The sequence below is a fragment of the Rhea pennata genome, chromosome 3 (genome assembly GCF_028389875.1).
Source record: "Rhea pennata isolate bPtePen1 chromosome 3, bPtePen1.pri, whole genome shotgun sequence".
NCBI lineage: Eukaryota > Metazoa > Chordata > Aves > Rheiformes > Rheidae > Rhea > Rhea pennata.
In genome coordinates, this window is record NC_084665.1 from 40,297,071 (window position 1) to 40,322,784 (window position 25,714).

Below are 25,714 nucleotides of genomic sequence, written 5' to 3' on the forward strand. Positions count from 1 at the left end.
CATTTTCTTTCTCAAGAGTCTTGTAATTTTCTTTGATTTGATAACATATTCCATCTTTTGGCCTCCAAAGAATCTGCTCTTTCCCAGAACTATCTTGAACAGCTCCTGTGTAACGCCATCTATCCACTGTACCTGTCTTCTTTATGTTAAGGGCTAAAAGGTCAGACCTCAACAAAACCCCAATCTTCATCCAAGAACTACAACTGCTTGGCACAACCTTCTCTCACATCCTGCAAGCAGAGCATACAGTTATTCCTACCTAACCCCACAGCAGGTCTAACACCTTTGCCCCATCACAACCTCCCTTGAAGCCAACCTCTCCCACGAATGCTTCATCCTCAGGAAGTGTCAGAGTGGAAGAGAAAGGAATTAATGAGCTGAGGAGAAGTAATCGCACTGTGATGGAGCTTGTCTCCCTCCTGCTCATACTGAAAGGGTGAGAAGAGAGCACACTATTTTGTTTCATACAGATACCCTTGCTGAGCATGGATGTCCTGTGCAGGAGAGCTGCTGCAGAGTTTTGGGAGTGAAAGCAGAAAGACAAATGCCAAAAGCCCATGTTCCGTGTCACTATACCCTGCAGAGGAATTTCTATGCTGAAATAGGGGTGGGAAGCAGCACTTTGAAGCTGCTTACGCATTTCCCATGTAGCCACTATTATGTAGCCCCTAATCAAGCTTCTCATACTATAGCTCCAACTGAATTTGGATCTATCTGCAATATGGCCAAAAGCAAGATGTCTTTCATCTTCCTTACAGAAAGGATGGATCTCTAGTATCTGCAAAATTGGAATAGGGCACATTTTCCAAAATCTGCAGCTCACGAATACATCCTGTTAAGGAGGTTTCCAGAGAACTGCCACAGGACTGATAAACATCCATTTGTTCATTTCTGCATAAAGCAGCAGGTCAGCTTACAGACCTTACCGCTGCCTTGCCACACGACTGAGCTTAGAGTTGAGCAGTCAGCACATGTAACATTTACTGTGAGGATGGAAATAAAAACACCGAAGGCAATGCAGAGCCAGCAAATTCCCCTCATTTTATGAAGCTGACCTGCACAGCAGCATGCAGGACCAGTAACTGAACTGTGAGGAATAATAAAAAGTCAAATGATCCTACAATGCAGAGAAAACCTGCAGTGCAGCACGTTTTTCTCATGTTCTTGACACACTTCTGACACCCCCAGCTGCCTGGTTCTAGAGCCCTGCATCAGTTGTGTGTCAGGACAAAGCATCACTTCCCAGAGCAAAACCAATTCTCTTCTACTTTTCTGAACTGCTGGGATAGCTTGAAGGTGTCTAACTTGGACTGAAAATCAGTTATTTAAGGTTTTACTTCAGTGGTACCATCTTATTTTTCACCTACCAAAGCATGTTTGACTCATATAAAATAATGAGTTGATAATATTAACAGCTTTCTCTATGTAGCTGAGCATGTACAGGGTGGATAAGAGTAAAAGGTGCCCTTCTGATCTTCTCTGACATTCCTGCAGAGCGCAGGGCCTAAGACTGCCCTGGATGGTTTGGATGATTTTTCTCACTAATGCTAACATTTTATTCTTCTCTAGCAAAGAAGTTCCCAAGGTATGAGAAACCATTTTTACAACATTTTTTTTAAAGAAAAAAAACAGCTTATGTAACTGCATTAGTAGATTCCAAGTCTGCTGTGCACTGACTCTTGTCTGAACAAAAGCAGATACCTCCACATGTGGCTGGGGAGCGACTGCCTGACAGCAGATTGACCTGACTACTAGGGAAGCACATTTATTAAGGTTCTTACCATGAATCATTCCTGAACATTAGGTAAATGCTTTCACAACAGCAGCTGCAGCTACTCTGCAGAACCAGGTTGCTGTATACCATGCATTAAACTGCTTCTCTCAAAATACCAACAGCAGGAGCCCGGGTGATGCCTGAACCTGCACTGCCAGCTCAGCATGGTGGAGCAGGGTGCTGGTGAAACCAAATATGCTTTGGATAGCCAAGAGGATTATGCTGGGGGCATGTGGTAGTGGGAGAAGCAAAAGGTTGGGATCCTACTGAGGAGAGCTACATGGACAAAAAAGTAGAGGGCCTGAGATAGCTACACTTGTCTGTGGAGAAAGACATGCAGCAAGTGGGTCCATACCTGGATCTGAGGGTCTAACGCAGGGGAAGGAGTGTGGTAGGAGAACAGAGGCAGGCAGGAGCAGAAGCACATCGTTTTGGACCCATCCTTATGGTCTGGAAAAAAGCATCCTGGTAATATCCACCGATGATGAAACCCAAAGAAATTAAAGTTTGAGACCTCCCTGCTCTGGTTCAGTCTTGGTTTACAAATCATCTGCAATTGTAAGCTCAGTTTAATCTTCATAATGATATTACTAGGCAGACTATAGCAACTGTGCAGAAACAGTAAGTAAATCAATGCAAAAAATTTATTAATAAAACCCAAGATGTAACAGCCTGAGGTGTAATGTCTCCTTGATGATACTATGCTCAGAAACTATCTCTGAGCTCCCCCTAGTGAATTGTATTGGTTTTCTATATGTCTGCTGGCTACCATATAGCTATTGTTTGAGTAAGTTCAAAGAACAGCAACAAAGGATCTTTGTTATCTACTACTGTAGATAACACAAATTGAATATTCTCTAATGTGGCATTTCCAGAACAGGGTTTGGTAGAGGGCAGAAGAGAAAGCCTTTGGTCATCATGAGTGCAAATACATCCATCAGAAACAGAAGGCACATAAATCAGTTCACCTGATATCAAATCAGCAAACAGTTGACTCACTAATTAAAAAAATTCAAATTGTCCAATTTTCTAAATGGCATTTGAGCTCTAAAAAATGGTCACTGTAAGCTTTAAAAGGAGAGTCTACAATTCATTTAAATATCAGGGTTTGGGATCCTCCCTAATAACATCCCCTTTGCAAACTTTAAAAAGTTTTTTACAGTTGTTCCATTTTCAAGCCAAAAGTTTTAAAACTGAAAATAAAAAAGTTTCATATTGTCTTACTGAGCATGTGACTTGAGACACGTATATTCATCTTGATGGCATTTCTCTGCCTGTCAGTTATTTATTCCTGGAATGACGAATGGGTGTTTTTGTATGCAATGAGCTCCAGCTGCAGAGGCTGTGAAGCGTTGCCCCCAGCTCCTTCACACGTGCGTCTGCCTGTGTTTTTCCCACAACGAGGGAAGAAAGGAATACTTTAACCAAAACAACACTTGACTATCTAGTGCTCAGTATAAGCATCTTCTCCAGCTCTACTGTGGATTTGCTATGAAGTCGTACACAGCTGACGTTACCTATCTCTCTGACTTGATGCAAGGTCAAGCATGCTGGAGCCCTTGTCTCAACCTCTTGTCTAGGCACAACCACAACAGAAAGCTATCATCACTGGCATTAATGTTTCCTGACATTACTGTTCTTTGGCTTGTCAATTTTACTATGTTCATGAGACTAAATTTTGTTGCATCATTCAGTCACAACCACAAATTATTTTCTGTTCATATATTCATCCTTTTTTCAGGATTCCTGCACTACCAGATAAATCCCTTTCTCCCAGACATATGCCAGTAGCAATCTTTTACTGTCTTATCCACTTCTGGCTACAGCAGAGAGGTAAATCCCTAGCAATTTCTGTCCTTGCACCACCCTGGCTAGACTTCATTTCTGGAGTTCTCAAATCCAGGTACACATTTAGGAGTGGGCATGACAGCAGCTGCAAAGTAGATTAGAGCAGGGTGAGTGGCTGTTATGCCATTAGCCAAGGGAGTGGAAGCTGTAGGGGAAGTTAACTTACCCAAATGAGGAAGAGAAGGAAGAGCTGGAGCTTTGTATTTAACATTACAGAGCAAGCAGTATTTTCCTGCCCACCGCACTGGCCTGGTCAGAGGCTCACAAAGAGGAATATTGTTTCTTTGTTTCTAATACAGACCTCAGAGGGAGAAGAAGCACCCACAGGCTGGGGTGGCAGGAACCATTGCACTGTTTCTTCACTTCCTGGGTATTTGATCATGCACTAAGAATTTAATAGTACTTTTCAACATAGTAACTCTGTCCAGCCTTATAAAAAAAAACAACAATAATTCAGGCTTCCTTGGAGACTCACAGCTCCACTGACATCTGTGCTCAATCACCAGCTCTAAATGCAGCCTACAATATGCAGAGGTTGGGCCAAGGTTTATTTTTTAGCTGAAATGACTAAAGCTGAATGCGCTGCAATACATAACAAGAAATGCATAGTGTGTGAAAGGAAACATGCTGTGCAAGAAATTTGGAGCAGCATGGTCAGACTCCATATCAGAGAAAGTATAGGAGGCTGAAATCATTTGGTCTGGAGCTATGAAAACATAAAGGAGACATAAAACCAAGTTAATGGCAGCTAAAAAACAGCAGCTATCACTATAACAAAGTAAGTGCTGATGTAGCACCACCGAAGGTCCCTTAATAGACCAGAGTACTGTTTCATTTAATTACATACCAAAAAGCAATACTTGCCCTCCTCCCCCCAGAAGAAAGGTTATTTCTAATGATCACAAGGTTTCGTTCCCTTGGAAAATATTAAGACCCCTGATTGTCCTTCTTGCCCTTTATTTTTTGTATACAATACACAAGATTTTGTCTTTTCATGAAAAATGATCTGTCTTCTTTATAGGAATAGATAACAAGATCCAACAGATGAAGCTTAAGCTGAAACTAGGACATTTTAGTGTAAAAATTACTCATTAACATTTAAGCATGTAAGTCATCTCTGAACATGGACCATAGATGCCCACAGCACATCATAATTACCAGTTAAAAACAGATGCTAAATCTGCATGCCTGAATCAGATAATATTAAAAATAGCCTAATATATACTCTCAAGCATTAATGAGGTAAGCTGGTGCTTCACCAATTTACCAAAATCAGCTGGAGTGGAGAGTTCATTCAGCCTTGCTCCGATCTGAGGGGCAGACTCGTGCCGCCCACCTGCTATTAGAACCACACACCACGGACTTACTTTCCTCTCATTCACACCTACCATCCTTAGCTGTGTTCTTGTATGATCAGTTTGTGACAGACACATCCTGGTAAAAGGAATATGATTACTTCAGCCGGTTTTGTTTCAGCTCTAGCCATTGGTCTGGCAGGCTGCAGTTACATGGCAGACATTTCTTCTTGCTCGTATGCGTCACCTACTGATTTCTGGTGAAGGTGTAAAGCCAGCAGATGGCACTGCACAGTTGTTTGATCTCTGCTTTCGACGATTTACTGTTTCACATAACTGCTGACATTGGTCTGTGGACTGCGAGTATATGCTCAGTCCTATTTAGGATAGCTTTCCGTCTTTGGGGTCTGGACTGCAAAGCTGTTGTCCTTTATTTAGATGTAACTAGGGAGAGAGTAGGAAAAATCCAAAGAAGGGCAAAGTGAGTAAAAAGGTCTATTTTTGAAGCAGCAGTTTGGAGAGAACATACTGTACGGAGGTCAGCATTAGCTTTTAAATAATAGAATAAAATCCCAGATACTCACTTAGTTTTGTGGTGTCTGCTTAAAACTAAGCAGAAGTGTGTATGATAATGTTTTACTCATTGTTTCCTCTGAGGTTATGGGTTAACTTTGCTTTTGTAGGAGTACCTAGTCCCAATACCCAGTGTTCTCAAGTCAGCAGCCTGCATGCATGCCCATCTCTCTCTTGATGGGATAGCACAGGAAATGGAAGGGGTAAAAACAAATTTCTGCCAAAAATAAGGCTGAAGCTGAAAATATACTTCTTAACTAAGCTAGACTAAACACAATGAGAAGGCCTCTTTATACCTGGCCTCTTACTTCAAGAAGATTGTCTCTAGCTTTCCATTTGCTCCAGCTACCATAAGCCACCAAACTGTGGGGGGTCACTCCCTTTCTCCCCCTCTCTCTCTGACTTGTGGCCTCTTCTAACTTGCAGTCTCCTTGCAGTCTCCCTGGTGCCTCTGAAAGCCCTTCATTTCCAAACAGAACATGACCACAAGCCATCAGGTGGCTACCCATAGTTTACTTTATGCTCACAATTGACAAGGAGGGAGAGTCCTCAACTTGACACAGTGATGTTTTAACACCTCAGCAAGAGCTAATTTTAATTCTGCGCAAGTATCTTTCAAAAATTTGAAGCCTAATTTTTTTTGTTTGTGAGTAACTAAAAGATCTCAGAGGATCCTCCAAGGACCTTTGGGGATAGGGTTTGATGTAAGACATTTTAATAGCGGCTCCATGTTTGCAATACATGTTTTGCTGGCTAAATGATTGGTCCAACACCATTTTAGAGACATGAAGTAACACTTGTTGTACACTGTAATGGATGATAAATACTGAATCTGAAATATTCAAATATTATGAATAGATTAAAAAATACCTTCTAGTTTTTGAGTCTTTAAGCCACAAGGGAAAAACTTTTATATTAAAAAGATTAGTCTCTAATAAGAACATGCACTCTTTAATTCCAACTACAGGAAAATACTGTAGGACGTGATAAAACGAAGAGTGGAAAATACAACACAAACAAGAGGCCCTCAGCTCTGATTGTCAGTTGCCTAGGGGCAAGTGATTGCATAAAATATCTGAAGCTCCAACTAAAATGCTATGTAATCACTTAGCAGCAGATAAGGATTCTGTGTCTCAAAGAGCATATCCCTAAACGATCCCTACCAATACAGCCCATGAGCAGCTTCTTTCTCATTCAAATCCAAAAGTGATAGTGGTCTCAATTTTGTTCCCTCACTGGGTCCCTTTGCTTTCTCTAGGCTGAGCCAGCCTCATTTTTAAATACAGCTGTCTCCCTCCTGCATGCAGACAGTTCACTACAGCAGCCGAACAATATGGCACAGGACTCTCGTCGCTGCAGGATATGGATGGCACAAAGGCTACAGACAGCTTCTAAACTTACTCTTACAGGGAAAAAGCAGCAGATACTTTTACAGTGAACATGTTACTACAAACCTTGTCATTAATCACTGAGCAGCTCCAGGAATGCTCTCTCCCAATTTTGCTGCCCTAGAAACCCATTAGAGGCACCTGTGCACTTTAGGGTCTGTCCCAGACTCCAACAACCTTCTGTCCAAGCAGCACTATTGCCATCTGCATCCAAATCTCCAGTGTACTCAAAGAAAGCTGATATTACTGGAATTTGTAAGTGGTGAAAATTTAGTCTTCCTTACCCATCCCAGCTCGGTTATCCAATACATTAGTCATGGGCTGATGGAGCCAGGGCAAATTCCCATGGTAGGTGGAACCAAAAAAGTCATAGTCATCTGCCTCACAGCAGTGATCTCTTATCCAAGGTAGGCTGGATACAGCTCATCCCCAAAACCTGCTACAAGCCAGATAAATTGTTGAAAAGCTGTGAGAGATTTGACTGCTCGTCCCATGACTAACAAAGTGAGAGCAAGCAAGAAAGAATCAGACATCTGGAGGGCATGGTGGGACAGGCAGGGCACTAGCAAGAACCTGTTTTTCTGTCTTCTACTTTTTAGAAGGGACACTCAGGCCTTTCAGTGTAGCAGAACCAATTACACAACATAGGTTTCAAATCTCTAATTATAGTGCATGCGTCTGCCTCAATATTGCTGGAGGGAAACATTCATGCAATGATGCCATGGTATCTGTGACACCAATATCATATGCCATGCTGGTCAGAAACTAGTTCATGTCCAAGTTTTAGTGTCACCATTCCTGGTAGTAATTATGCCTTACAATTAAAAAAGAATCATCATTAAGGCTGCATATAAACAGAAGTGTTTCCACATGAAACAAGGAAATAAATAAGCAAAATGTTATAAGATTTATTAATAATCTGTGACACATTTTCAAAAAAGTCTAATTATTTAAGGGTCAAAGGATAAAAATGCAGTGATAATGACTAGTCTAATCTTTCATAGCTGGAACTAGGTCAACAACAAATTAAATTACCCAGACAGTATGAAAAGGATGAATTACACAAAAATGAAGAACCACTAATAAAATAGAGTTCTACACTTGCTAACCCACCTTAGAGGAAAAAAAATACATCAGGATGTTGGTGTCATGAAAAGGAATTGGGAAATGTCATTGCTGAAATACATTATTGTAAAAAAGGAGAAAATTTACTCCAGGATATTAAGATACTGGAACAATGGGAAAGTTACAGCAGCTGGTTTTGGAATTCTTTCAGTATGTCTTTCACTGAGAAAATAGCAGAATACTTGAAGTTAATTCACTTTGGTGCTAAATCATAACAATACAATATTTTGCCTTTTCTTAGCATTTTTTTTAAATCGAGTGTCTTGAAGCATTTTACTAATCCTAGGTAGGTATCACAGTCCTATTGATGGTAAGACAGGTATTACTTCTAGCTTACAGTGGCAAACTGAGGTGTGTGCCAAATCTTTTGGAAATTAAATTCCTCAACAGGGCCTCACTGCAATGGTGGAAGGGAAATTAAACACCCTTATGCCTCAGCATGTCTTAGAGAAATGCCAAGCTTGGGGATCATGGCTGCTTTACACGGCTATTCCTTTTAGGTAAGTAAGTACAATGTCTGTAGGAGGTGGAGGAGGAAAAGCAAGGTCTAGTTGTGCACTTGATGGCTTTGCTTTACAGAGATATACCATATAGTGCAAGTGAAGCATATGCAGAAGTCTTTGTGGTATCAGGACCTGTATGCTCTCAAGTAATATGACACATGTGCTTTTAAGCAGCAAATATAATAATAATAAAATGCATACTTACAAAATTGAAAGATCATCATTAATAAAATTATAGAAAATTTTCTGTGCAAGAACAATTGTGAAGTTTCAAAAACTGGCTTTGCTCTAGCTAGCTGGAGATAATGTTGCAACACTGTCAAAAGGCTTTTTCCTATTTTGCTATGATTTCATTTTGGAAGAAAATGACCTGATTTTTGAAGTGTTCTGATTCTGATGGAACTGCATATTTTAAAGTAATGCAGCTCTGTTGCAGCTTCTCTGAAGAGCTCTGCTTGTTAAGGTTAAGTCAATAAGCCAAATCCCAGAAATAAGGCTGCTTGTACTTTGGCTTTTGGTGCATATGTATTATGATACTATCTTTAATTACATTAAAGTATGCTGTTGTCTCCAAGGATTGCTGTTCATGTGGTCACTGGGAAGCTATTCAGTATTCTTTCTGCCTGCCTTACTCAGTGAGCAGATCCAAGTTAAAATGCCTCCTCCACACCAGGTTCTGCTTATGAAATTATACACTTGAAGTGATGGATTAGCATTAATCTCACTGCAGCATTTGAAATTCTTATTGTAAATATTGAGGTATTATTTTAAAAAGGATACAAAGGATAGAAGACGATCTCTGCCAACAAGACTGCATAGTATTTTGAGAGAAAGCTACACTACCATGCATATTAAACTTCTGCAAGTTAGGCCGAAGATAGATATACCATGTACAGGCCATTTGCTGTTTTGAGGGTGATTTCGAACTTCAAATGTAGTTACACTGGAAATTTGGAGTGTACCTAAACCAAATGCTTCTTAGGAAAGAAGACTCAAAAGGAAGCAAGTAATTTCTTCTGATGATAACCTGCAGTTCTGGTAACATTTAAAGGCCAGTCTCTCAGTAATTCACTTGACAAAACAATGCTTCTCACAAAAACATAAGCAGCAGCAGCAGCACGCTGCAACTTTTCCTTTTTTTGTAAAGAGAGATATTTGGGGTAAAGAGACAACAAGAAACAAGAAACAGCCTGAAGAAAGGACTATGCAGTTACTGCCCTTCTGCCTCTCTCTCCTCAACCATCACATTTGGAATAAATTGGCAGTGATGAGTATTTCATTACAAGGAAAATCCCAGTTAAACCACAATTTTAATCTAATTAATGCCCTTCTAAAGGCATCTTCTCACTCTAACCTTGGAAATCACGAAGCAGCAGCTCAGTCAGGCATGCCCATGTAAGTAATTCAGTGCAGGAAGACCTTACACTGAATTTTAACAAGTAACTCGAGCTGACATGATCCATCTAACATGTTTATTCCTGTTTTTTTTTTTTTTTTTTTTTTTTTGTGCCAAGGGAATAGGCAGCATTAAATGCTAATTTTTCTGCAATTAGTACTCCAAGCATCAACCAAAAAGAATAAGACATGCATGGATCTGAAAAACAAGCACAGCAACGTGCCCTATCTACCTACCATGCCATCTGCTTTTCCTGTTTCACTGAGAAGCTATGATAGCACCACTCTTCACTGCCACTACCTGGGTACGTATTTAGAACAAAATCAGCAAAAGCTATAACCTTGACTTTCTGCAGAAAATCCCACAAGGGAGTTGCTTAAAACAGGGATATACACAGAACTAGCAGGAAGGATACCCAAATCTTTCTGCAGTTAAGGGAGCTTCCACTGCCAACATCTCTGACAGGAGGGTGCTGCACTAGCGACTTTCTAGGTTGCATTTAGACCAGAAGCTGTGACCATTTGGTCCACCTTTTCCTTTGTGTCTGCCTGTCTGAACTGTCTTCAAAATTTCCAGCTAATAGCTTGTGATGGGAAATTTCTCAGTGAACCTGATATATCTAAATTACTAAATCTCTACTCATACTGTCCTTACACTGAGGGACACAGTAGGAACAAACCTAATGTGCATAAAGATTAATAGTATGAGTGACAGATATTTTAAGATTTTCTCTCAAAGCCTCTAATATAATACTTTCATACATGGCCTGGTCACATTGTGAACAGTTTTTTTATTTTTCAGATAACCACTGATAATATGTAGACTGTTAAAAATTTTGCTCCATTGCAGGTGGATTAAAGTGGGAAGCACTGGCAGGCCCAGCAACTGCAGATACCAAATACTGAAAGCCATCAACCCACTGCTTTTAGCCCTCACTCCCACAGGGAAATGCTAAGGTGCAAAAGCAATTTGTAGTTCTGTAGTCTTCCTCTCAGCTAGCTTAAAATAACAGTAAAATCTCATAGTCTAGTCATTATGATGCTAAAAAAACCCTACAGAAAATAAAACCAGATGCAATTTCCACATCTGACAGCATAGCACAAAAGTTGGCTGGGATACAGTAGTGTATCTTCCTATTTTTAAATATTTCTTTCCTATGTCTCCCCTGAAAAAGCCATCACATTCATAGAAAATTTGATGCTGCTATTGCTTAAGATGTTTCACTTATGAGCTTACCCTGACCCCACTTACTATAAGGAACAGCAAAATGTGTACTGCTATATTGCCACAGAGAACATCAAAGGATAATTATTCCCATTACACATACGGTGTATTGAAACACAGGAGGATTAAGTGACGTGCTTAATCTCACACAGGAAATTTGTGAAAAAGCAGGAAATTAAATCAAAGTCTCCCAAGTTCCAGCTTTGTGTCATTGTCACTTAATCATCAGTGTCCCCCAAATACTTCAAACCATGTCACAGCACATCATAAAATATTTATTTATATTGCTATTTTTGCCCTAAAATTGTAGTGTCCCCATCTCCTGAAGTCATTTATCCTATTCCAGCTCATAGGTTTATATTATTACTTTTAACCACTTTCATAACCACTGTCTATGCTCTATTTGCTCATATACAGCCTTATCCCCAATTTAGCAGATAAGGTGACTGAAACAGGACACTATGGGTAGGATGTAAACCAGTGCTTTATAAAGTGACAGCACAGTATCCATAGACATATACAATATGCCTCCCTTTTAACAAACCCAGCATCTCATTAGCTGTCTTCACTGACGCTGCAAACAGGAGTGACAAGTCAGTTGCTGAAGTTACTGATACACCCTGACCCTTTTTGTCCACCATAGTAACTAGTTCAGCACCGCTTTAACTACGCTTACAGTGAGCATTATTTTGACTCACGAGCATCAGTTTACATGGAGACTCATTAAATGTGACGTTTCACTTCCAAGCCCATTAGTTCTTGGAAAACAGCCAGTTCTTTCTTCTCTTTGTCCCTCCTTCACTTTGTGTCATATATAACTTACCCCCTCAGTGTGACTTACATTCTCTTTGGTAAAATCCAATAGGAGATCACCTACATACCCATTATGTAACACAACTTTTTAAAAAAATTCCCAGCTTCAGCCAAAAATAATCTCCTCCTCCAAACTAATGCGATTTATATGACGTACATAAAACCAATGCATTGTCTTTGCAGTGCTAATATCTGGATGCTAATGCCATAATCCAAATTGAAAAGCCTCTGGCAAAACTGCTGCAGATGTGACAGCAAGTAAAGGAATGAGAAACCATTTTTGTCTCAGCATCATTTCTGTTCAAGTTCAGGAACAACATCCCGAGTCAGGACTGCAAGACTTGCCTTTCTGGCAGTATAAATGGCATTTATTCAACTCCCTCTTTACTACCTTGTTCTTTCCCCAAATGCTGGTTTATATCTGCTTGTTGTTTTTCATCTTACACTTCAAGATTAAGCTGTATAAATCAGTGAAGTCTTGTTCTCTTGCATCTGAGTAGGGTCCAAGCTGCAGCTGAAGGGCCAGTAGAAATGGGTTCTCAATGATCTGTATCACTAACAACATAGTAACAGTAAATTTGTTCCCACGCAGTACATTTGATGTGGTGTTCCTACTACAGCATACAGCATGAAGATTGTGCACAGACAGACTTTCCCTTTCCACAGTACTTTGTCCGGTTGGGAGTGGGTGGGTGGGAGGATGTTACAGAAACATCAGTGTAATGTTATATTCCTATAGTAGAGCATGCCAAGAAGATGAGAATGAGCTAAGGATAGAGCCTGCAAGAGAGAGGCCTTCTGTCACAGGGAGGCTCTGTCTTTTCCCTCCCTTCCCCCAAACCTTGTTAAACCAAGTGCCCTGAGTCAGTACAGATGTTCAGCAGCAGCCACTCTGTTACTGCTGGAGCTCTTCTGCCCAGCCCTCACATCGAACAGGCTTATTTGCCTTTCTCCACTGAATCCTTATCAAATGCAGCTGCTCAGGCTCTCTACTCCCTCACCTCTCTCTCCAGCTATGTCTTGAGCTCCAGGTATCAGCACAATCATCATACTCCTTCTGGTTGCAGATCTGCAGTCCAGCAGGCAAACACTCCTGCTGCAGTCCTGCCTCCTCAGCACTGACAGCTTGGTCCATCGGTCCTCTCATGGAAAGTGATAGCTTTGGTTTTCTCCAGCCTTGGTTAGACTAGGCACTTTGCTCTTCTCACACATTTGTAGGGAAGCTGCCAATTCTTATGAATTGAATGAAGTCCTTATTAACTATTTTATCTAGCTGTCTTCCTGCTTTCTCCCTCTGCTAGCTTCACTCTCGGTCAGGTCCAGATGAACTGTTCCTTATCTATCATTAAAAAGCTGAACATAGTTGACTGTCAGGAGCCACCAGCCACGTGACACAACCACACAGGCAAATCTCCAGACTTCACTTCATGTCTTTATTCTAGTACAGAGCCTGGAATTGCTCATATGCATTCAGCAAAAAGATTTCAAGGCATGATCAAGCTTAGCTATATTTAACAATTTGCATTATTGGAAAGACATGGCTACGTTCCATACATTGGTTCTTGGCAACTTATCTTCCACTTCTTGCTCCATATTAGTCCACTTATTCGCTTGTAGTATACTGCCAGATGAAAAGGCCCTTTGGTACTGCTGCAGTAGAACTAATAAGGATAACAGCACAATTGCTCATGCCATAATGAGCTGTCTTAAGCTGTGTCCTCAGAGATTTCACAAGGGTTGGGAAGCAGCTCTCTGAAAGAATGGTTATTAAAGACAGATTACTGAACAACAGTGAAACTAGAGATACAGTGCAATTCTGAGGAAGTCATCTACTACAGGAAAAGCTCAAGAGAATTACTTAAAGTATTTTCTTCTGTGAAAGCTTTATATTGGATTACACACCACAGCGTCTTGGTATCTCTTCAAAGAGGTCCTCATTGCCCAAGTAACCCCAAACATGGCAAGATGAAGGCTTTAAAATTATTTCAACATTTCTGCCTTAGTTTTGTTTCTGAGCCTCCAGACATGCTTGTGTGGAATTCCCCTTGGGTTGAGATGCCCAAAATCTTGTAAGATAGGTCTCCAAGCTCAATGCTCTCGATGCCTGGGGGGAATCTAGGGGAAAATGTTTCTTCTTCTGGAAGGTCAAGATGCTATTCAGGAAAATAATGTACACCATTACATTATATGTGCCTCATATGCTATGGTGTATATGTTTGCATCATGTGGCTTTTCAAATGCCAGTGACTTTCAGAAGTGAACAGTGAATCGCTTTCCTCACAGCAGGGTTTTTGGAGATGTTAATGAAAAAGGGCCTCTTCAGCCATGGCCATTTTTTTTCTGGTCATATAAAAAAATATAGAGGGCTTACAGGACTGTCACTCAGAGGCAGGACTGAAAGTATGAATAAAATAAAATAAAAATGAAACCTGGGGAAAAAATGAAAAGCAAATGGTCTGCTATTTAACACTATAATTTAGGACAAAAACCCTGAATTTTAAACTTGCCATGTCCCTGACCTGCTTTAACCTATGAAATCATCTTTGAATTCACGATCGTGATGACGAGTGCTCTGTGATTGTATGTGCCTTGGAGGACAGCACTTTTTCCTTAAGAAACTCCTTTTTCAAGCATGCCCTTCTTGATCTTCCTGCAATCCTGGGGCTGTCTTGGCAACACTGCATCCATTTGAAGCTCTTTTTGCAAGTTTTCTGTGGTTTCTATCATTCCTTTGTTCAGGCATTTTAAAGCCCTCAGTCCTTTACTAGCTATTCTTGATTAAGGAAGATCTGCAGGTTTAGATTCTTAAAACATTTTAGGGTACACTCAGGATAGCAATCACTCTGAAATTCTTTTCAAAGGATCAGAATACATACTGTGCACTTTCTTCTATGCTGGTCTGCAGGCAGTACGATCTCAATCCTAGTCCTGAAGGAGCTTGCTGGATCTCCTGCTAGGAGAACATTTTATTTGCAGACATGGCTGCTGCTCTCACCCAGAGGAAATAATGCAGCAATGGGGGCCATGGGGGTGGGCTGTGTAAGGCTTGCTGCACATTGCAAAATTCATTCAGTTCACTGAAAATATTGTTCTGTCATCCTACTGCATGAGTTGATATAGATGATTCTTTCTAATGGGGCTACTTTACAATACATGAGTCACTTATTGCTAATGGTCATCTATTTTGCCTTTGTAGGTAAACCATGGGCTATTACTCAGGAATGAATTGGCTCAGAAAAGCAATGCCCTATTTATAGAGTAATAAAAGAGATAATACATGCTAAGTTAAAAAAATGGTTTAACTGCTTAGTTTTCCTCTTTGCCTAAGTGAGACCGAGAACTTTCAGTAATATAGAAATTGTAAGGGAAAAAAGAGTAACTAAAGGCATTTTGAGGGATGCCAAGAACATCTGATATGAAACATCTTTCACATTTGTAGACAGTGATGACAACATCCACTTTGTGATCAAAACATTTTTGCGCCTCAGAAGAACTTCATTTTTGCCAGGAGGCAAAATCTGGTGACCACTACTACTTTCCACATCGTATTGTTTCTTCACTAATGATTTTGGCACAGTGATAGGTACTGTACGAAGCCCAACAGAGCTGTGAGATTGAGGCTTGATGGTTTTAAATACAATTCTCAATAGAGAATTCCTCCTCTGCCTGCCATTGTTACTTTCCTGGTACTTAACAAAGCATGAATAGTAAGTGCCAGACAGTGAAATACAAAGAGACTACAGAGAACTTGAGCCTCATTTTCTGATGACAGCAGTTGCCATTTTATTATGTGTTCCCATGTGGTCTGTTGATACACTTTGTTTTAATATATGTGAATATCACATAAAATATGTGATAGCTACTATCAGTATGATGACACCAATTACTAAAAATACCCGAAAATGGTATTTGGACTTAGTGCTGCATACTAGAAAGGAAATTCATTTCCTGAATCACTTTTATTCCTCAAGATCACCACAAAAATTACTAGTATATAAAAATGTCTTTAAAAAAAGTCCTCAAACCCATCTGAAGTCAAACATATCACAAACAATAGGCTCACTTATCTTCCCTAACCTATGTTGTCTCAGTGGGCAGCAGAGCCATACAAAAGATCAGAAGATAGGTTTTAAGACCTTTGGCCCCACTCTGCTTCCCTCTGCTTTGTGACCTTCCAAAACCATTTAAATTCCTCCTACAGATTCTTACAAAAAATTCAGCAATATTTTAACTATGAGTTCCTCTCCTCTCCACCCTCAGTAAGCTATTGTGTACTTTTTCTGTTCCTATAAAAGGCAGTTGGGAAAAATAAAATCATTGACAGATGTCTTTATCAGAAATATTTTTCATCCTTTACCAATAAAAAGTTTTGATCATCTTGTATCAAAGCTCTTTATTACATACTCTCTCCTTTTCTGAGTTTTTCTATAGGGCACTGAATTCCACTAGCTCTGGAAAAGTAGTGTGAAAATTTCTTTACAACTCTCATACCCCTAGAGAATTCTTTCTTCTTAGTATGGTTTTGACTGTGTGCATACAAGTTGCATAAATTCAGTCTGAATTCCTGCTATAAGTGACAAAGACTGCAAAATGTTCCCCTTTGACTGACATTTTGATTGAGATGGAGAAGAAGTTGCAATGAAGTTGCAATCATGAAGACCTGGAAGTATTAAGCTGTACAAGCATGAGGATTCTCAGCATCACCTACAACTGGCAGGATTCTTGCTATCTGTAGCAAAAAGCATCAACTTCAATTCTTGGAGAGGAAGCTGATGATTGGATTAACATCACTCTAATAAAAAGATATGAAGAAAAACTGATGAATGATTCTTAAATAAGGGAGAGTCAAAAAACCACACATTTTTAGGTTTAACATTTATACAGAAGTAACAGTATACTTATGTTGCTCAACCTCTTGTACATACTTGCCTTCACTGTCACTTCTGATACAAATATTACTTTCTCATGAAAATATACCAGTTCAGGAGAGAAGAATGAAAACTGACAATCTGAAGAGATGTACTATAAAAATGCTGCATTGGCCCTACTTTAATAGATTACAAATAGCAATTGTGAAATGAGGTAATGTTTCGTCAAACCTGCAAGAACCAACAGTTTTCTCACTGCAGTGCTGCGCACACTGCACTGGCTGAAAAAACTAACTCCCACTCTGAAAGTTGTTTCTGGTAGTAGCTCTAGAGGTGACCGGCCTATAAAAGCACAATAGCGGAGCTTATGTTCATTTTCAAAACTATGCAATGAAATGGGACGTGACCATTAACTGTCAGTTGATAGAAGTGTTCTTGGAAACTTCCCTAACAGCCTGACAAATGAGTCTCTCATCAGGGGCCCAGTTTGACTAAAAGATGACACTTTGCCAGACAGTTTCTTGGCCAAAATGAAAAAGAGAGAGCTGAGCAATCCGCTGCCATATGAAGCTGCATTCAAGCTTGATTTCAAGACAGGGCAGCTCAACAATTATAAATTAATAGAGGAATTTAGTCTGCTATTAGCCAGGCCTTTGAAAGTTTGGATGTGCTTCAATAAAAACAAGCTCAGGATGAACTCAAGTGCAGAATCAGACCTTTGGCTGAAATTCACTGATATCAGCTCCATAGTATCTTAGCTGCCACAGAGTAAGTACTATAAAACAAAGAACACATACACTCCCCATAATCACCTTCTTTGAGAGATACTCACAATTATTATACAATGCTGAATAAAGTGAATCCTAGCTCATGTTAAGACATAATCTAGAGAATTATGATGATATCTATTCCAAAGTAATAATAAGCTAATAAGGAGTTGCAAAAAAGCAATATCTGAAAAATTATTTTTTTAAAAAAGGACATAATAATCGAATACTTTAGGCTTCCTTATCTGTCTATTTTAAAGACAAATATATAAATATAATAAATGTTAGAGCACACAAAAGTTAGGATGTGATGCTTCAAATATCACCTGTTAATTAAGAGAGTAGTGTAGGAATCAGCAAAGCTTTAAATCACTGCTACACGTTAACAAATCAGTAGGAGTCACTGACAATTCTCAGCACAATAGTTCTCATTATTTCAGTATTGCCTGTGGTCCCCTTACAGATTTTGAAATCTTGATATTGCATTTGAGAGTGTAAGTTATAAGAGGAAAGGGAGAGGCATACAGAATCCCTGCTATTATATGAGAATGGAGGAGGAGGACTGTGGTCAAAAAAGTGAGGAGAAGAGTCACAATAACACTGGTAGACACAATGCATGGCTTGGAGAAGAGACACCTTTGGGAAATCCAGTAGCAGCCTTTCAATACCTATGAGGAGGTTACCAGGAAGATGAAGCCAGGCTCTTGACAGTGCTGCAAAGCAGGAGATCAAGAGACAAGGCAAACTGAAATAAGAGATGTTCAGATGGGATATAGGGAAAGTCTCTATCCCTGGAGAGTTTCAAGACCTGACTGGACAAAGCCTGAGCATCCTCGTCTGATCTCTGAGCTGACTCTGCTTTAAGCAGGAGGTAGACTACTGAGGTCCCTTTCTACCTCCACAACCTATGGTCTTTTGAATGGCAGAATACATACTATTTCATGCTGGGAAAGAATGGTAAAGGAGGAGTGAAACGGAAGGAATAAAAGGAGACTCAATGGGATGAAGGCATGGACAGGGGGACAGCAACTCCCTGTAAAACCAGGGGTGTAAGAGCGTTGCTGAAGATGAAGGGACGAAAGCAGTGACTGAGTTCAGTGAACTCAGTACTGAATCAGCACAGCGGTGTCTATACAGTTGAAGACTAAGACACAGCCTTTCTGTTTTGGACAAAAAAAGCTAACTTACCAGTACAGGAAGCCCATCCAGTTTCCCCCAGATTGGCAGTGCTCCTGGTCAGGAGTCAGATGGTGATTCAGAAATGAAGGATCAGCTACTTGCCCTCCTGAAACCAGACATTATTTTTTACAGAAGAATTGTTTACAACAGTAAATTACTTCTACAGAGAAAAGCTACTTTTAGACCTCATCTCCAGGTTGGCAGATACTATATTATGATTAGTTTGGTGCTATGTTATCTCACAAGTTTCAGTGAAGTTCTACCAAAATCTCTGCTTATTTTCTCTCCTTTCAAATTCTAGTTTTCACTCTTTTTTGGCTATAAAGAACAACTTCAGAACACAAAACCCAAAGATAACAGAAGCAGCTAATTTACTCTTAGGAGTTCACTATTTTTAAGTCAGTTCAAAATTCTGGGTGGCCTCAATTCACTGGCTTTTGGGAGAAGGCCAAGGGACTGGAAGTTAGAAAACATAAGGTTGGTATGCTCCTGTTCAAATCAGAAGCCACTGGGTTGGGCTGGGTTGAGTTGGGAGTTGTTTTGCTATTTTAATTGATTTCAAAGAGCAGATTGGCCTGTGGTCACTAACCAGGTCATCCACCCAGTTACTAGGATTTCTGTAACTTACCATCTGTTTGTTTTCAGAATGATGCAGTAACGTAACATTTTAGTATTTTAAACACACCTATCTAAACTAGCCAAGCTCTATGGTTTTTCCTTTAGCTATTAAAACAAAGACAATCCAACCAAAGAATCCAAGAAGCTTATATTAAAAACAAACCAAACCTCATGCAAATTATCCTCATTTACCACTCTGTTTTGAGTTCAATCACAAAATTCTCAGTGGAGATATTGCTTGTTTACTTGAATTTTACAGAATACCCTGTCAGTTTTTTCATACATTTAGAAATCACAGTACCCAAAAAGGTTCATATATTTTCTTTGGGACACTTTTTATTTTATTTTTTTGCTACAGAATTCAAATTACAAGCTTGGGTGACGGTTTCAAATACAATTATTACTCCTTTTGCTAAAGGAAGCTAAATTTGTTACAAATAGCTATCACTCCTTTCAGATGGTCTTGGTTTTACATTATGGTACAAATTAGGCAACCGTGTTTCCTTAGGAGTATAAACAACCCTTTTGGTCATTGAGTGGACTAGTACTCAGCCACATAAGAATTCAAAATTCCAATCTACTCTACTTGCTTGGTATTTCAAGCTTGTCCTTTACTCCCAGAAAGCCCTAAAAAAAGAGTCTTCCTTTTGGTTAGACTACTTCCCGCTGTTTATGACCAGAGTACATGTTTTCCTCCAAGTATGAAAACAAAGGTACTGGAAAAAACTTTAAAACACAGAGTGTTTTAAACAGTCTAGTGTTTGTGTCTATAGTACAAACTTCTGCTGACATACCTGGGCTGCAGAAAACACACCTTCCTACTGACATTGTTTAGAAAACAAGCCTGTGGCACAGCATGGCTATGCTATGGCAGAGTGCTTTTCTTGCTCTAGTTACGCTGTTTGGGAAGGAGTGCAATTATGCCATCAGAAAGCTCTTTTTTGGCTGCTTATGCTGAATCTACAGCAAGAATCTTGTTGGTTTTGCTCTACTAGGAGAACCACTCTAATATATCTAAGGCTCAGAGAATAAACTGGAAGGTGGGGGCTTCTACTGGAATGCTGCAGCTGATTAACTGGCTACAGCTTTCTTCTTTGAAAGTACACTATCAACTTGAAATGCAGTCATATTATATGGAATGAGTTTTAGCTACTGTTAAGTACTGAACCATTCCCTGAATTTTCCTAGAAGCTACAAATGGTTTTATAACGGCATAATATTTTCCCCCTACTGCCAAGTAGAAAACCCATAGAAACAATTGCAGGGAAGGGAACAGAATAAATGAAAACTGTTACACACAAAGGGCAGTAAAATGCAAAAAAAAGCGAGGGCAAATCCTTGTTCCTCTGACTGCTTCCTACCTACAAGTCTTAGCTGTTGCTCATCATTATTTTACAACAAAATACTCAGAAAGAGGAATTACTGTTCAAATTAACTCTTTCTTTTAGCTTGGATTTACCTGATTGTAAGATCGCAAGCACTCAGGTCACACATGTGGGAGCAATGTCACTAACAGAAGAGAACATAACATAGAGGAAAGCCCTGTCAGGCCGACCCGCACACCATTTGGAGTTCAAGGCAGAGCTAATTTGGTTATGCTGGTAACCACAAGTTTGATAATGTACTACAGATCATGCAAACCATTGCCCTGACAGACTTGTCACATGGAGCAAGAATTAGTACCGTCAGTACCCTTCTATAAGGGAACGCAAACGGAAGTTACATCCAGATTCAAGTACTTGGTTACAAGTGAGGAGTGAACAGCTGAGACCAGGAGCTGGGCAGCCTGTGCATACGTGCCCTTTCTGCTCCCTCGAATCCTGAGAGACTTTGCAGGTGTGGTACCTTGGCACAAGCTGGGAAGGCTGGAGAGATGCTCCAGGCGTCAGCACAAGTGGAAGGTAGCTGAGTTACTTGGAACACCTAGTGGCTCATTTTTCATCAAGTATGTGCTGGCAAAAGCAGTGCCCTATCTCTTCATGATCTTCTTGTAGACAGTTCTGCTGATATTAGTGATTCTTCGCACTGGGAATATAGCACAAAGCTGACATACCACAGCACAAGATTCGGACCACAGACTTTAAAATGAACTGCTTATTAAAAATTATTTTGACTTTTAATAGCTTTACAGTTTCAAATAAAATAATTATTTTTAAATAGTTTTAATAAAATGAACCTAGAAGTAGAAGGTCCTTGATCTTCATATTTGATATACTTCTGCGTAAATAGTTTTATCTATATCTCTTGATCTTTTTGGTGATGAAGTGCACAAAAAATAAAGAGTATTTTTAAGCTGAAATCAACAGTTACTGTTTTAGGATAAACATGATATCCTGAAACGCTCAATGCAAAGCTGCAGAAACCCAAAATATATTCTAACTGCACAGTCATAAATACATATTTTAACTGAAATCATGCTTTTTCATTACTCTTGAGTAAATTAACAAAAAAGAAAAAAAAATCTTTAAAATAAAAACTAAATAAATAAACCCAGACTTAAAGTAATAAACTGAACCAGTCAGTAACACTTAGAGATACAAAAGTGCCTTTTCCCTTTTCCTTTATATTAGCCCAGCATTATAACACTCTGATAGCAACAGACAAAAAATATACCAAACTTCTGTTACTGAAACTAATGTTTCATTTTGAAAGCAAAAGTTTTCATTAATTTGGGCATTTAAAAACTGCTAGTTATAATATAAAGCTGCAAATGAGGCTCCCTATGGTATAAATAGCCTCTGCTGGAAAACAAAGGAGAGAACTCACACATGCAATTTATTCTAGAAAAAGTGATTTTAACTTTAAAAACCCGTTAAGTGTAACAGTGCATTAGGAACAATCAAGCTCGCTAGAGGGACGATTTGCTTGCAAATGCCAGAAAGCATGATCATTTAATGTTTATAATTCTGAGCAATATCTTGAGGATTTCACTTCATAATATTTTACAAAATAATATTCTAAATCTGAACATACTGCGTCATACAATGTTAGAAAGCAGGAAATCACTGAGTGGAGTGAAGTGCACCCCTCAAACTGCTGTTTCCTGAGGTGTAAAGGAATCATTTCATACTAACACCTTCAGCAAGGCGAGGTCATTATTTGTGCAAGAACAGTTGCCACATCTTGACCACAACATGGGCCAAAGGCCTGTGTATCTGATTCTGACTTTAATAGTCATGTCAGTGTTTCTCTCATATTCCACAACACAGGAAGGGCTGAGCACCACATGATAAAAATACCCATTTAAAATGATTCTTTTTACTGATCTAAATTTGTTTGTATAGCAGATAGAAAAAGAGAGAACAGATTTTACAATACAGGTGTCAAAACTGAAGGGGCAAATAGATGCAAATGTGCTTTGTCTGCAAGAACGAGTGCCCTGGACTATCAGCCTACTGTGCATCTGAAGTGAGACTCTGAATTTCTTCTGTTGGATCAGTCCCACTTTACTTCGGTAATCACTCATTAAGAGAAACTGCAACCACATAGTCCAGTAATCTTGTGCACTCATCTGGGATGTAAGAGAATCAGACATGAGTCCCAATTTCAATAAATATTCACAGACAAAGGCAAGGATCATTATTCCCCATTTACAGAGGAGAAACCGAGGCACAAAGTGATAACTGCAAGTCAGTGACATAGCTGGAAAGAAAACCCAGTTAGCCTGACACCTACTTCCAGGTGCTTTTAAACTGGCAAAAGCCACTTTACTATTAATATGAATAATTTGCTAAATATCTTACTCTTGTTTCTGTGCTCAGTGAGACCGATGATTTTCCTTTTTAACCTTCTATTTCTAAAACAGCTCACACAATACTGTGAATAAAGTTCCAGGAAATTTAGTGAAATCTGCCAGCAGATTTATCCCACTCATGATATTCACCATAAGTTATAAGATACATAGTCAGCCTGTTTATCACAGAATGAGGGCTCACAGAAGAGCTGCACTCTTCTCACTCCACCCAAATTATTACACGGCTCACCAGGAGAATTAAAATGGAGAAAAATAGTACGACTTAGAAGAAAAATAATGTTTTCATAAAACACAGACTTATTGCATGATAGCTGGAGGCAACACCTTTGCACAAACAGCTATAAATCAAAGCTGTCTTTTTACTAAGCTTCCAGAGATTGCTTGCACAATGTGTGGCAATGGGAGAGCAGATAGAAGACAGTTAATTTTCTTCTTTCTTCTTCACTTGCTCAAAATGTTGAAAAGATGTTTGCCTAATCTCAAAAAGGTGAAGAGAATGACTTTTTACTCTCCCATATGACACTGCTACAGCTTAAGATGTGAACATTTCACCACCTGGTTGCTAAACTAGAATTTTTCTTGATTACTAAGTAAAAGTACATCATCAAATATACATCAGCTGAAGGTGGCAAGTGTTACAGAGAACTTGAAATCACTGTTTCTTTCTACCCTCTCCAGTAATCATTGGTGAGCTCTTAGTGTGCTGTCTCCACTCATTTCAACTATGAGAAGGCTATCCAGTGTTTAAGTTCTTCCATACGCTGCAATATCTGGGTATAATAGAAGTCCACGTTGGCTGCAAAATCAGTACACACAGGGGATTCCATGTCAGCAAAGCTGCAGTACAATGCAGTTCCTCCAACGCTAAGGAAAACCGTTGCTATGCACAGCAGGATCAGCAAAATACAGGAGCCACCAGCTACTTCATCTGTAAATGTAAGAGCAGAAAAGGTGAAAAAGGATCATATACAAAACAATATGAATGTGTCTGAGGAAATCTGAGATGAGTTTTGTCCAAAAATTAGTCAGGCTGTAGACTCGCCTACTGATGCTCAACATGTCAAAGCTGCAAGAATACATACCAAGAATTGTACGTGTCTCTACCTACGCAGAAACAAATCAGCCTTTTAAATCTAACTACATAGCTTCACTTCTGCAACCTGTTCACTTTTCCTTGTTGATTTCACCTGTGGAGTCATACTATACTAGAGCACAATAAGCTTAAATTTGAGAATGTCAGCACAGCCAAAGCCTCCTCTCATGGAAATACTTGAAATGAAATTAAAGCTTCAAAAATAAAACAAATGGCAAAATTGTTTGTTTGTTCCTATTGCCGCTAAATGCACTGGAGTGAGCAGTTTGTGTTTACTCCTATATTTTCATTGTAAGAATAGAGGCAAACTCTCCAGGGTAGACTACTGTGAAGGTTTTTTCTATATGTATCAGTTGTATTGTGGCAACTCCTTGCATGATTGTTTATTCCAAGGTAAGAGCAACAATCTGCTGCATCCTCACAACTTCATTTATCTTTGGTAACTTGTTTGCCTGCATAAACACATCTACATTTTCTGTCAGAATGAAGAGGCTCTAAGAAAAAAGACTTCTGAACTTCTTTCATCCTACATCAGGACAAGGAGAAAGAGAAGGATACAAGAAGAAAAATTCAACACTTTGAAAGGCTGATTTAAAAAATAAAAAAACCCTTTCCTTCTGAATTACTAAATCTGTAGACTATCCAACAAATTTCACTTAAGAAACTCTCACTAAAATTGTATTTAAAATATAAATTGTTTCTAAATATTTTCAGGAAGAAGATTTGATGAGCTCCCTCTTGGGCAGTGAATGGATTTTCCTTTCAGTGCTTGAGAGACACTTTATATACTTCCAAGTGCTGAAGACCTCTATTAATACCATTTATTGGCTGGTACAAACAGTCACAGAATGTAGAAAGTACTATTGTCTGTATCCAGAAATATTTTTTTGAAGTTCTTTTAATTTAAATAATAAGAGATCTTAAACTCCAGTCAGGAGTTTTCAGTTCAGGGCTTGTTTCACTGAAACATTTGGCCAGTTAGGCAGGTAGAGTGGTCCATGCAGATGCTCTTAATTCTTTCAAGACATCTGTTTTTTTTCAGTTGCTTAAAACTCCTTCATAGTTGCCAAAAGTTAAACCAAATGCACACTTACGTACAGGAGCAAGAGCACTCTTCTACTGGTATTTGTCTGTAATCACATTTACTGAGGGTCACTTCACCCTGTATCAGCGTAATTGTGCAAGCCAGTAAGCTTTCGCTGATGACAGGCACATAAAGAAGCTCCAGCTCCCTTTATCATGGTTAAAGGCAGCCATTTGCCAGAAATCTACCACTGAACATTGCTACCAGTAACCAAAATGTATACAACTTTGTCCTTAAAAAAATGAAACTTCTCTCAATGTTTTGATATGTTTACTTCACTGGGCAAAAAATTGTTCTTTCGCAGAAATAATGTGTTGCTTTTCACATGTTAATTACATGTGAAACATGTTCATTAACATAATTCTTATGTTAATTACAGAGATTTGCGCAGGAATATTTAACTGCTGGAGTG

At 39.3% G+C, this 25,714-nt stretch overlaps 1 protein-coding gene across 5 annotated transcripts in view; it reads right to left on the minus strand.

Annotated features, from left to right (window-relative positions):
* Positions 1–19,687: 19,687 nt before the first annotated feature.
* CNST (consortin, connexin sorting protein) overlaps positions 19,688–25,714 on the minus strand; it is a 61,099-nt gene continuing 55,072 nt past the window's right edge. For all 5 annotated transcript variants that reach the window (XM_062572111.1, XM_062572115.1, XM_062572110.1 and 2 more), the window contains one exon: positions 19,688–24,053. In XM_062572111.1, the coding sequence (XP_062428095.1) occupies positions 23,848–24,053 (206 nt within the window). In that variant the 3' untranslated portion in view covers positions 19,688–23,847. The remainder of the gene's footprint in view (positions 24,054–25,714) is intronic.